Genomic DNA, 13,484 nt, shown 5'->3' on the forward strand with positions numbered 1-13,484 from the left:
CCCCCCTTTGTTTTCTACTGTGTTATTGACTTGTTAATTGTTTACTCTATGTGTAACTCTTTGTTGTATGCTCACACTGCTATGCTTTATCTTGGCCAGGTCGCAGTTGCAAATGAGAACTTGTTCTCAACTAGCCTACCTGGTTAAATAAAGGTGAAATAAAAATAAAAAAATAAAATAAAAATAGCGCAGGATGGCATTTATTGGGATGGCTCATGTACTGGAGGCAGCTCTGCAGGGCAGTCACTAGCTGTCACAGCCAAAAACTAATAAAATCAGATTTTAAACCGCACCACACTTCCAACATTATGCCTAACCTTAAATTAAGACCAAAAAGTACATTTTTGTTTTCATCAATTTTTACAATATATAGTAAATCTTGACTTGACCGCTGGCCCATCTTGTGGAAATCACACAGCTCTGCCTCCAGGACAAGATCTATCCCAAAAAACATTGACCTTCAAACAAAGCAGGAAAAGGGAGAGAGTATGGCTGTATACCTTCTGGAAGCCCGAAAGTTGCTACTATGGCCTCAACCAGACCCAGTATATAGAGGGCACTGCTACACACATTAGCCAGGAAGAACATAACACCTAGACTGCCCCCAAACTCTGGCCCCAACGCACGACTTATCATGTCTAGGGGAGGAGGGAGTTAAGGCTGGTTCAATGTGTGTGAGAGAGAGTGTGTGTTTGTATGTGCATACTAAAGTGTAGTGAAGGCACTGAAAGAATAGGCACAGACATACATACACACCGCTCACACACTCACAATGTGTCTTACAGATAAAAATGAAAGCAATACCAGCCATTCACTGGCACACACACCAATACCTGAACGAATGCAATGCTACATTAATGAAATAGAAAGAACACTGAACACACTAGAGTGTGTGTAAAGTATATGGGGTGGTGTGAGAAAGGCATTCATACATCGCCTGAAATAATATGTCTATACATCTGACTATCATATTCAGCTGTGTGTGTGTGTATATATTGCTGAGGAGGATACAGTAGGCTCCTCCTGCGTCCAGGGCTCCATTGGTTGAGATGGCACACACCGACAGCACGGTCATACTGATGATGAAGTAGGCCACTAAGAACATGGCTATGGCCTGATACAGCCCACACTGGCCCACCACAAAACCTGAGGAGGAGAGAACACAAGGGCCACACTGGTTAAACACAACGAATTCAAATAATCGAATTCAACGAATTCGAATAATCTCAAAGTCACTAATGGGAACCGGGTTTGGTGATTTAACAAGTGGTGGAACAACTTTCCTACAGGAAGTTGAAACTGGAATTTACAGTAATTGTCTATAAGAACGTGCAGTGGGGAATTCTCATTAGCTTTCACCTTAACTACACAGTTGAGACAGCAGTTTGACCCACCTCCCTCATACAGCATCATGTCATTATTAACCAAAACATCATTCCAAGGCATTAAGATTACAGGTCGACCAATTAATTAGAATGGCGGATTAATTAGGGCCGATTTCAAGTGTTGATAACAATCGGAAATCGGTATTTTTGGGAGCCAATCTGCCGATTGTAAAAAAAAAAAAAGGTCAGTTAAGAACTCTTATTTTCAATGACGGCCTAGGAACGGTGGGTTAACTGCCTCATTCAGGGTCAGAACGACATTTTCACCTTGTCAGTTCGGGTGATCCAATCTTGCAACCAGTTAACTACTCCAACACAATAACGACCTGCCTCGCTCTCGTTGCACTCCACAAGGAGACTGCCTGTTACGTGAATGCAGTAAGCCAAGGTAAGTTGCTAGCCAGCATTAAACTTATCTTATAAAAAAAACAATCATAAGCCCTAGTTAACTACACATGGTTGATGATATTACTAGATATTATCTAGCGTGTCCTGCGCTGCATATAGTCTGACTAAGCATACAAGTATCTGACTGAGCGGTGGTAGGCAGAAGCAGGCACGTACACATTCATTCAAACAGCACTTTCTTGCGTTTTGCCAGCGGCTCTTCGTTGTGCGTCAAGCATTGCGCTGTTTAGGACTTCAAACCTATCAACTCCCGAGATGAGGCTGGTGTAACCGATGTGAAATGGCTAGCTAGTTAGCACGGGCTAATAGCGTTTCAAACGTCACTCGCTCTGAGCCTGTGGTTGTTTCCCTTGCTCTGCATGGGTAACGATGCTTCGAGGGTGGCTGTTGTCGACGTGTTCCTGGTTTGAGCCCAGGTAGGAGTGAGGAGAGGGACGGAAGCTATTCTGTTACACTGGCAATACTAAAGTGCCTATAAGAACATCCAATAGTCAAAGGTTAATGAAATACAAATGGTAGAGGGAAATAGTCCTATAATTCCGATAATAACTACAACCTAAAACTTACCTGGGAATATTGAAGACTCATGTTAAAAGGAACCACCAGCTTTCATATGTTCTCATGTTCTGAGCAAGGAACTGAAACGTTAGCTTTCTGACATAGCATATATTGCACTTTTACTTTCTTCGCCAACACTTTGTTTTTGCATTATTTAAACATGTTTCATTATTTACTTGAGGCTAAATTGATTTTATTGATGTATTATATTAAGTTAAAATAAGTGTTTGTTCAGTATTGTTGTAATTGTCATTACAAAGAAATACTTTATTTTACTATTATTTGTAATTATTATTTTTTTTTTAATTTTATTGGCCGATTAAAAAAAATCGGTATCGGCTTTTTTGGTCCTCCAACAATAGGTATCGGCTTTTTTGGCCCTCCAATAATCGGTATCGGCTTTGAAAAAATCATAATCGGTCAACCTCTAATTCAGATACGTTTAAGAAATGTTGTTGAATGTCACAAAATCAGTTTAGACTGACAATATTTTTTTATTGATAATAGCCTATGGCAAAATACCAAACTTCTACAATGCTACTATTTCCTTGCAACATTCAACAATAGGTCAAAATGCATAACAAGTTATTTCATGCTTTTAACAAAAACAGAACTCTTCCAATTCACTGGGCAGCACTCCTATTGCTCCTATGCATTGTTGAAACATAAGCACTATATTGTTCCAGATAAGACCCAATGCACTGCAGTGCTTATGTTATGTGGAATAGTATTATTGTCTCTCAAACTGGTGGCTGTTCAGCCTGTGCGTTTCTACACCACAGCAGCAGAGGTATGAGACAAGGGGCAAAACAAAGGGGGGAGCACATCAAGGCAGGAGAGAGAACACTTTACTTACCGTGTGATAGAATGAAACACCTCTGAACAAAGAAAACAGATGAGATATTAATGAATGGGGATTGTATTTGTAAACATATCTTCGTAATATTTGTGATTACATTAGAGATACTGTTGTATTATTGCCATCAGATATTGGACTTCGAGCTCTGCATCATGTGAACGTGATTAATGGCTCGAGACTGAAGTTATGGTGCGAGGCAATAAAGCCATTTCTTCCAAGAGCTAGAACTACATTTTACTCCAAGTTAGTCCACTTCAAACTACTCTATTCCTCCAATAAGAAAATGGTTGTCTTACATATTATTTCACATTTATTATCATGACTATGACCGCCATAACAGTCCATTCCCAATGTGTCCTGGGATGCACTCACTCCAGTAGGCCCTATCCGTTAACCTACTTTTTCTCCATACCTCTCAGGAGTTCATACCCTTGTGCTGTAACACATCAAGGGACTTTCCAAGTGGTACAAGGGTCATTCCACCAAGTGTAACGTGGTAAAAAATGGTTTGATTTCAACTAATTTCAAGATTGTCATAAAGAGCACTTTCAACACGTTATTCCCATCTCAAGCGGTTAAAAACAAAATGCCTATAGTAAGTGCCAAGTTGAAGATTACAGGGTTTCACCTTAAATCATCCATTGATCTCATTATGACAGGGGTAATCAAAGCATGGATGTGTGTATCAGGGAGTAGCAACTGAACGCAGAATTGCTAAAACATTTCAAGCTGGTCTATCCATGTCAGGGTTGAAGTGTTCTGCTCAACCTGCTTCAATTTCCACCAGAAAATGGCCAATGAGAATAGAACCAGCTCACCTGCTTTTACACTGTTTAAAAAGGAATAGGTTCACCATAACAAAATGAGAGTTTAGTTCATGTAACAGGGTTGACCTTAAAATGAGGGACAGATGTAAATTAAATCCCTACTGAATAAAACATACAAGTTAAATGGGTTTCCATCGCGGTTTCAACTTTACTGATCTCATATTTTTTTCTTTACATTATATATAGTGAGTACGCCACCTCCCGAATTGGCATGTGTTCTAACCAGGGGCATCACTGGGGACAGGGCGGACATGAGACACACACACCCCCCCCCCCCACACATTCTGAATCAAATGATGAAACTGTAGATACTCTTTTTCAGCGCAATGTCTTTATTAGTCAGTATAGCAATGTAACTTCATTGATCTGTCAGTTTCCCTAGCTAATTTCCAACTGGTTACACTGACATGGTATAAACAGCTCTACAGGCTTCACTGTTATGGTGCACAGTCAGTACACAAGACTATGCTCATGTCTTAGCAGGATCAGATGGTGACAGGTGTCCCTGCAGGGTCATACAGCCATGGAAGACCAGTCTACAGAGCTCAGGTAAATGAGTGAATGGATATATAGTTCCATCTTGAGTTGATGGGTAGGCTACAGTCTGGGATCTGGGAATAATGGTAATTTAAATTATTGAGCCATTATATTATCTAAGAATAGAATCAATGTATAAATGTACACCAAGGTAATTATTTGTAATGCTTCATCTGAGCAGGATCAGATGGTGACAGGGGTCTCAGTGTCAGGCATCCAGGGAAGACCAGTCTGTGACTTCACTGAGGTGAACCTTTTTGCAGATGCAACACTTTATTCTCTTGTGCAGTAAACACTGGACAAGCCAGACGCTTCAAAGATTGAACCTATTGTAAGGCAGTCTGGCAAACCTCTAAAATTGATATCCAAAATATATCAAGGGATGATAGAGGCTTTTCCAGATGACAAAACAAAAATGTGAGGAAGACCTGGGAGACTGAATGGAAACAGATGTTTGAATGCTCCGTCATGTTCATATAATCTCAGACATAAATTACTGTAGTTTAAGACCATCCATAGAACGTACTATAATGCCAGAGAAACTAAACGTCATTCACTCAGAAATTGTATTATTCTGTTGGAGGTGTAAAGCACAAAACGGAACATATTTGCATATGTTGTGGTCTCATGAAGGCGGGCTGAATTCTGGCAAAGAGTAAGTTCTTTTATCTCAGCATGTCTACAGATTTTCCCCGTTTTTGTTTGCTTGCAAACGTTGATACTGGAGATTGTTATCAGAAGAAACTGTGCAACCTTGCATTTATAGCAGCTAAGAAATGCATTGCCATTAATTGGAAGGTTGGTTGTCCTCCAACAATATAACAATGGATGGCAGAAATATCAAGTTATGTATCACTAGATTTGATTTATTACAAGATTAAGGGTTTGCTTTGCAACTTTCATGAGGTCTGGATGCCTTATATGGAATACAGTACAACAAAAGGAGACTAGATGGAAAACATGCCCACTTCAAGGGAGATACCTATTTAGGCAATTTGTAGCTGCTGGACTGCTCAGTCCTGGCCCTGGGGGTCTGCCATACTGTTGGTTGTCGCTCTGGAATTGGCCTAAAACGGAACCAATAACGTATGTTTCACTAAGATCCTAAAGCTGAGTTGAGTTGGGTCGCTGCAGGGTGGTGGTCCCATAGGAGCAGGATGGGGTGATTCCAGCTATATTGTATGCAAGTAAAAATAGCTCTACAGTACTAAACTCAGCAAAAAAAGAAACAACCGGTGACAGGACCCTATCATTCAAAGATAATCAAAAAAAACTTGCGCCTCAGGCATGCTGCAAGGAGCCATGAGGACTGCAGATGTGGCCAGGGCAAGAAATTGCAATGTCCGTACTGCGAGACGCCTAAGTGATAGGAGAATTATGTTCTCCAGGTACATCACCCAATTTATTTATATTACTCTCAGTCTGCAAACCAGAATTTGTAAGATCCTGGTCGAATGAAACAGACGGAGGCCCAGCTAAATAGTCAAAGGTTTATTCACGGAACTTTGAAGTCAAGAATACAAAACAATTCATTTTATACTGACTTCTCACGCCCACACAAACACACGCTCACACACGTCCTGCTACGTACACTCTGTCTCTCACTACCCAGCCGACAGAGATAGTGACTTTGTCCTTGAGATGTACTCCCAGTTCTCTCCCAAATCTCTAGTCAGGTTGGCACCACTTATCACCAAGACAGCGCTACAGGGAGCCAGGACAGACAACTGATCGTCCTCTCAGTGGCAGACCATGTGTAACAACGCCTGTACAGGATCAGTACATCCGAACATAACACCTGCGGGACAGGTACAGGATGGCAACAACTACCTGAGTTACACCAGGAACGCACAATCCCTCCATCAGTGCACAGACTGTCCGTAATAGGCTGAGAGAGGCTGGACTGAGGTCTTGTAGGCCTGTTGTCTGATGAGGACCTGCCTTACATCACCGGCAACAACGTCTTTTATGGGCACAAACCCACTGTCGCTGGACCAGACAAGACATGCAAAAAGTGCTCTTCCCTGATGAGTCACAGTTGCGTCTCACCAGGGGTGATGATCAGATTTGCGTTTATCGTCGAAGGAATGAGCATTACACCGAGGCCTGTACTCTGGAGCGGGATCGATCACAGCATCATCGGACTGATCTTGTTGTCATTGCAGGCAATCTCAACTCTCCTATCCAGCATGTAAAATGCATGTTCAAAAGGATTCAGATCTGGTGATTGACTCAGCCAGTCAAGGATTTTCCACTTTTTGGCCATCAAAAACTCCTTCGTTGCTCTAGCAGTATGTTCAGGGTCATTGTCTTGTTGCATGATGAAGTGCCGTCGAATGAGTTGGTTTTATTTGGTTTTGCATTTCGTTTTATCTGAGTAGATAAAATATCTGTAGACTTCAGAATTCATTGTTCTACTTCTGTCTGCAGTCACATTATCGATGAAGACAAGTGAGCCTGTTCCACTGGCATCCATACAGGCCCAAGCCATAACATCCCCTCCACCATGTTTCACAGATGAGGTGGTATGCTTTGGATCATGGGCATGTCTTTTTCTCCACACTTTCCTCTTTCCATCACTCTGGTACATGTTCATCTTTGTCTCATCTGTCCACAACACTTTTCTCCAGAACTCTTGGGGCTCTGTTAGGTGCTTTTTAGCAAACGGTAATCTGGCTTTTCAGTGGTTTGCATTAGAGGTCAACCGATTAATTAGGGCCGATTTAAAGTTTTCATAACAATCGGAAATCGGTATTTTTGGGCGCCGATTTTTCTTATTTTTTTACACCTTTATTTAATCTTTATTTAACTAGGCAAGTTAGTTAAGAACACATTCTTAATTTCAATGACGGCCTAGGAACGGTGGGTTAACTGCCTGCTCAGGGGCAGAAAGACAGATTTTCACCTTGTCAGCTTGGGGGATCCAATCTTGCAACCTTACAGTTAACTAGTCCAACACAATAACGACCTGCCTCGCTCTCGTTGCACTCCACAAGGAGACTGCTTACTGCATTTACGTAACAGGCAAAGGTAAGTTGCTAGCTAGCATTAAACTTATCTTATAAAAAACAATCAATCATAATCACTAGTTAACTACACATGGTTGATGATATTACTAGTTTATCTAGAGTGTCCTTTGTTGCATATAATCTGACTGAGCATACAAGCATACAAGTATCTAAGTATCTGACTGAGCGGTGGTAGGCAGAAGCAGGTGCGTAAACATTCATTCAAACAGCACTTTCGTGCGTTTTGCCAGCAGCTCTTCATTGTGCGTCAAGCATTGCGCTGTTTATGACTTCAAACCTATCAACTCCCGAGATGAGGCTGGTGTAACCGAAGTGAAATGGCTGACTAGTTAGCACGCACTAATAGCGTTTCAAACTTCACTCGCTCTGAGCCTTGGGGTGGTTGTTCCCCTTGCTCTGCATGGGTAACGCTGCTTCGATGTGGTAGCTGTTGTGTTGCTGGTTCGATCCCAGGGAGGAGCGAGGAGAGGGACGGAAGCTATACTGTTACACTGGCAATACTAAAGTGCCTATAAGAACATCCAATCGTCAAAGGTTAATGAAATACAAATGGTATAGAGGGAAATACTCCTATAATAACTACAACCTAAAACTTCTTACCTGGGAATATTGAAGACTCATGTTAAAAGGAACCACCAGCTTTCATATGTTCTCATGTTCTGAGCAAGGAACTGAAACGTTAGCAAATATTGCACTTTTACTATTACACTTTGTTTTTGCAATATCTAACCAAATTTAACATTTTTCATTATCTACTTGAGGCTAAATTGATTGTATTGATGTATTATATTAAGTAAAAATAAGTGTTTGTTCAGTATTGTTGTAATTGTCATTATTACAAATACATTTTTTATTATTATTTTTATTATAAAATCGGCGGATTAAATCGGTATCGGCTTTTTTGGTCCTCCAATAGTCGGTATCCATATCGGCATTGAAAAATCATAATCGGCCGACCTCTAGTTTGCATCTTGTAGTGTACCCTCTGTAGTCCTGCTGGTGTAGTCTACGTATGGTAGACTGACACATCTACACCTGCATCCAGGAGAGTGTTTCTGATCTGTTGGGCTGTTGTCAGGGGGGGGGGGGGGGGGGGGGGTTCTTCACCATAGAGTATTCTCCAGTCATCCACTACAGTGGTCTTCCTCATGTCTTTTGACATAGAGTTCACCGGTTGTTTTTTTCTTGTTAATGATGAACCAAACTGTTGACTTGGGCATGCCCAGGGTTTTTGCAATGTTCCTGATTGATTTTCATTTCTGAGCCTTATGACGGCCAGCTTAATTTGCATTGACACTGCCATCTTCCTCATGTTGTCACACCCCAACAACAACGTCCAAAGGCAAGAGCATAGTCTAGAATCAATACTTTTCATCAACAGCGCTCCTGCATTCACTAACGACACAAATTAATACACCTGCCTAACGACACACATCTGAAGCCAATTCAACAAAAACTTGCAGTACCTTAAAATGGGGGGGGGGGGACCATGTACAAAAAGGTGCTACCATTTCTAAACGGTTCATCCAATGTATGAAAATACCCTCAAATTAAAGCGGAGTCTGCACGTCACCCTCATTGTTATTGTTTCCTTTCAAAGTGCTAGAGTACAGAACCAAAATAACAAAAAAAAGGGTCACTGTCCAATGAATTATGTAGATATTCCAATTATTATTTATCTGCTGTTTCCAGCTACAACAGTCATTTACAACATTAGCAATGTCTACACTGATCTGATCAACTTGATCTTATTTTAATGCACAAAAGTGATTTTCTTCCAAAAAACAAGGACATTTCGAAGTGACCCCCAAAAAAATGTTACGTTAGCGTATGTGTGATTTTATTAAATGTATTTTTTCCAAACCTTTGCCCTGAGACATTAAAAAAAAACATAGGAAGGAAGTTGTGTTGGGGAGAGATTTGAGTTATTGACTAGAGTGATAAGGGTTGGGCGTGCAGGTGGTTCAGGCTGGCTGGGCGGTCTGGCTGAAATTTGATATAGATGTCTTGATAATTTTTTATTCTTTAAGTCTGTACTTTGTAAGAGTTGTTTATTTGTTAGGCTATTGGTTAAAGGTGCAACAATATTGATTAGTTAATTATCATTGATCTAGTTTTATCAATCACTCAGTGGCGATTTAAGTCTGTACATCTTGGTGGGTAAACATTTTTTTAAAGTGAGATGAATGCCGGCAAAGCCACTACACAACACTAAACAATACATTAACTGCAATATAACGATGACAAACGGTGCCCACAAACTATTAGGGCCTACATAAGAGTCCCAACAGCAGTCCCAACTCCTTACCACTGCTACACCTACCTGGCTATCAGCGGAGCCTTGTCTGGCAGTGAAACAGTCTCATTTACTGACTTTAAAAAAAATATGGGCTGAGATCCCGCTAACGGGATTGATATGACAACAGCCAGTGAAAGTGCAGGGCGCCAAATTCAAAACAGAAATCCCATAATTAAAATTCCTCAAAAATAGTAGTATTTCACACCATTTTAAAAGATACACTTCTTGTTAATCCCACCACAGTGTCCGATTTCAAATAGGCTTTACGGCAAAAGCACCAAACAATTATGTTAGGTCAGAGCCAAGTCACTTTTTTCCAGCCAAAGAGAGGAGTCACAAAAAAAATCAGAAAGAGATCAAATTAATCACTAACCTTTGATGATCTTCATCAGACACTTATAGGACTTCATGTTACACAATACATATGTTTTGTTCAATAAAGTTCATATTTATGTAAAAAAAAATCTCGGTATATATTGGCGCGTTGTGTTCAGTAGTTCCAAAAACATTCAGTGATTTTGCAGAGAGCCACATCAATTTACAGAAATACTCATTATAAATGTTGATGAAAATACAAGTGTTAAGCATGGAACTTTAGATACACTTCTACTTAAGGTAACCGCTGTGTCAGATTTCAAAAAAGCTTTACGGAAAAAGCAAACCATACTATAATCTGAGTTTGGCGCACCAAACAAGCCAAAAAGATATCCGCCATATTGTGCAGTCAACATTAGTCAGAAATAGCATTATAAATATTCACTTGATCAGAATGCACTCCCAGGAATCCCAGTCCCACAATAAATGTTTGTTTTGTTCGATAATGTCCATCATTTATGTCCAAATAGCTACTTTTGTTAGCGCGTTTTGTCTCGAAGCGCAAAGTCACGAAGCGCGTTCACTAGGAGCAGACGAAATGTCAAAAAGTTACGTTACAGTCCGTAGAAACATGTCAAACGATGTATAGAATCAATCTTTAGGATGTTAACATAAATCTTCAATAATGTTCCAACCGGAGAATTCCTTTGTCTGTAGAATTGCGATGGTACGCAAGCTACCTTTCACGTGAACGAGCGTCACGAGCTCAAAGCATTCTGCCAGACCTCTGACTCATTCCCCTCTCATTTGCCCCCACTTAACAGTAGAAGCATCAAACTAGGTTCTAAAGACTGTTGACATCTAGTGGAAGCCATAGGAAGTGCAACATGACCAATATCCCACTGTATCTTCAATAGGGAATGAGTTGGAAAATGACCAACCTCAGATTTCCCACTTCCTGGTTGGATTTTATCTCGTGTTTTTGCCTGTCATATGAATTCTGTTATACTCACAGACATCATTCAAACAGTTTTAGAAACTTCAGAGTGTTCTATCCAAATCTACTAATACTATGCATATATTAGCAACTGGGACTGAGTAGCAGGCAGTTTACTCTGGGCACCTTATTCAGCCAAGCCACTCAATACTGCCCCCAGCCATAAGAAGTTAAACAAATGTGCTTTCTACTGACAATTGAGATGTACAAATTATGGCATAAGGGGACGACAAGCAGATAAGAGGCTATTCGTAATTTTGATTAAGACATTAACGAGCAAGCTAGGACGGACGTAGTCTATTTGTTCAGCACTTTTGAAATGAACAGTGACAGAATTAAGAACATGGGCCATTCTTACAGTGTTCTCCCTGTACACCAGTCAGAACCATAAGATAAATAAAGGGGGCATATAAGCAGACAATGAAAGCTCTTACAACATTCAATGATTACATTTATCAAAAACAGATCATAGGCTACATGTTCACCACCAAGTCAGAACAGTAGGCAAAATTAAGAGGTGAAACAAACAAATTATTAGGGTGAGGCACATGGGCTACGAACATCTTACTACACAACATACACTTAGTATTACTTTCTTAGCTACAGTATGCATATATCCCTGGCATATTACATAATTTATGCAGCAGCATACCAGACACTTTTGGACTCATCTTGTTGTGCTGTGCTCACTTGAACAGGAAGGTGGCACGGAGGTCCTTCTTGGGCAAACGTTTTCGTCAAAGTCTGGGATTCTCTGGATTTATGGTGCTTTCAAGACAACTGGGAACTCAAATATATAGAAAGGTTTAATCATGATGACGTCACTGATCTTCAGGTCGTAGCTCTAGAAAGAGGCAGCGTTATGAATTTACAATTCCGAGTTGGATGAAAGTCCAAAATGTATTTTCCCAGTTGTAGCTTGTTTTTCCCCGAGGTCCCAGTTGTCTTGAACTCGCTAAAATCAGATTTTGCAGTTCCAAGTTAAGTTGTTTTGCGAGCGGCACAAATCACGCTTCATTGACAGCATGGCCAATGTTGAATGTTTATCATTTTAAACTAGGAAAAGAGAATGTCACCGGTCTTCTAGCCATCGCAGATCCATTTTTCATGTCTTGTTTTCACACACACCTGGTTTCAATTCCCTAATTACATGTTGCATATTTTCCCTCTGTCTAGCGTATTCTTTTTTAATCGACATTTGGAAAGTTTACCGAAAAGAATTGTTCCCATCAGACCTGTATTTTTATTCAAGAATGTTGAATAAAATTATATCTAACGTTAACATTTGTTTTCCACATTCTGGCTTGTAGAGGTGGTGAGAGTTAACTTTCCTGATTCCAATTTTAAATTTATGCCCGATGTAGAATTCGATGGAATTCAAAGTCGGGTTTCCTGGCAACAACTGGCTCAAATTTACCAACATGGGCCTAAAATAAAGCTATGCTGTGGACACTGTCATAAATAACCGTAGGCTATACTCACCAATTCGTAGGAAAACCACCACGCTGAACATAGACAGTAAGGTGGGTATCACCACCCCAAAGAATGTGGAGAGTTTTTTGGGACGACTCTGGTGCGCCGACTTCAGTCTGGAAAAAGCCAGGGACTGCTCCACAGTCTCCCCAGACAGACATGTATGATGCTCCCCCGACTGCTCATTGACGCTTGTGGAGAGACGATAGTGCAGGAGCGGTGTCCTCTCCGACATGGCGAAGCTGCTGTTGGCTACTAGGACTAGCCAGAACTTCAGAACACCCTGCCACCAATTGTTTCGGCTTTATCAACTAAACTAGTTTCTAGAGTTCACTCCCAAACGTAGAAGCAAAAATCAGTACGCGTGACTTCACTAAGACATGATTTTCTCAATAATGTAACCAGACGCTGGACAACATTGTCACGGGCCAATCGTTGAAGGCTGAATGTTAATCAATATAGTGATATAGAATGCCTACCTCGAGATTATAAATACATGTTCTCCTCGTGTGGCCTAACTCCACTCGAACTCAGAGACAGCACTGTCTTTTCGTGGGCCTACATTAAAAACCACACATTTTCGTAAAAGTTGTCTTTAGCGTTACCATTATAGCCACTGTGTTGTGAACCCAGCAACATCTAGGTCATGTAATCATACAGCACATTTTCAAAATAAAAGTTATTAAGCAACCTAATTTAGCAGGGGTAAAAGAAACGCCTGAGCGGAGTTCCCACGTTTGGTTTTCACGGGAAAGGGAACCTAGGTTGAAGGTATTGTATCCCTGAAAATCAGATGA

The 13,484-nt window shown here is 40.7% G+C and overlaps 1 protein-coding gene across 1 annotated transcript in view; it reads right to left on the reverse strand.

Annotated features, from left to right (window-relative positions):
- Window positions 1-13,314, reverse strand: part of LOC109905846 (solute carrier family 12 member 9-like) — a 60,017-nt gene extending 46,703 nt beyond the window's left edge. Inside the window, exons 1-3 of the mRNA XM_020503480.2 lie at window positions 12,697-13,314; window positions 1,012-1,146; window positions 501-638 (exon numbers count right to left, since the gene is read on the reverse strand). Coding sequence (XP_020359069.1) covers window positions 501-638; window positions 1,012-1,146; window positions 12,697-12,922 — 499 coding nt within the window. The 5' untranslated portion in view covers window positions 12,923-13,314. The remainder of the gene's footprint in view (window positions 1-500; window positions 639-1,011; window positions 1,147-12,696) is intronic.
- Between the last annotated feature and the right edge of the window lie 170 nt (window positions 13,315-13,484).

The sequence above is a fragment of the Oncorhynchus kisutch genome, linkage group LG15 (genome assembly GCF_002021735.2).
Source record: "Oncorhynchus kisutch isolate 150728-3 linkage group LG15, Okis_V2, whole genome shotgun sequence".
Lineage (NCBI taxonomy): Eukaryota > Metazoa > Chordata > Actinopteri > Salmoniformes > Salmonidae > Oncorhynchus > Oncorhynchus kisutch.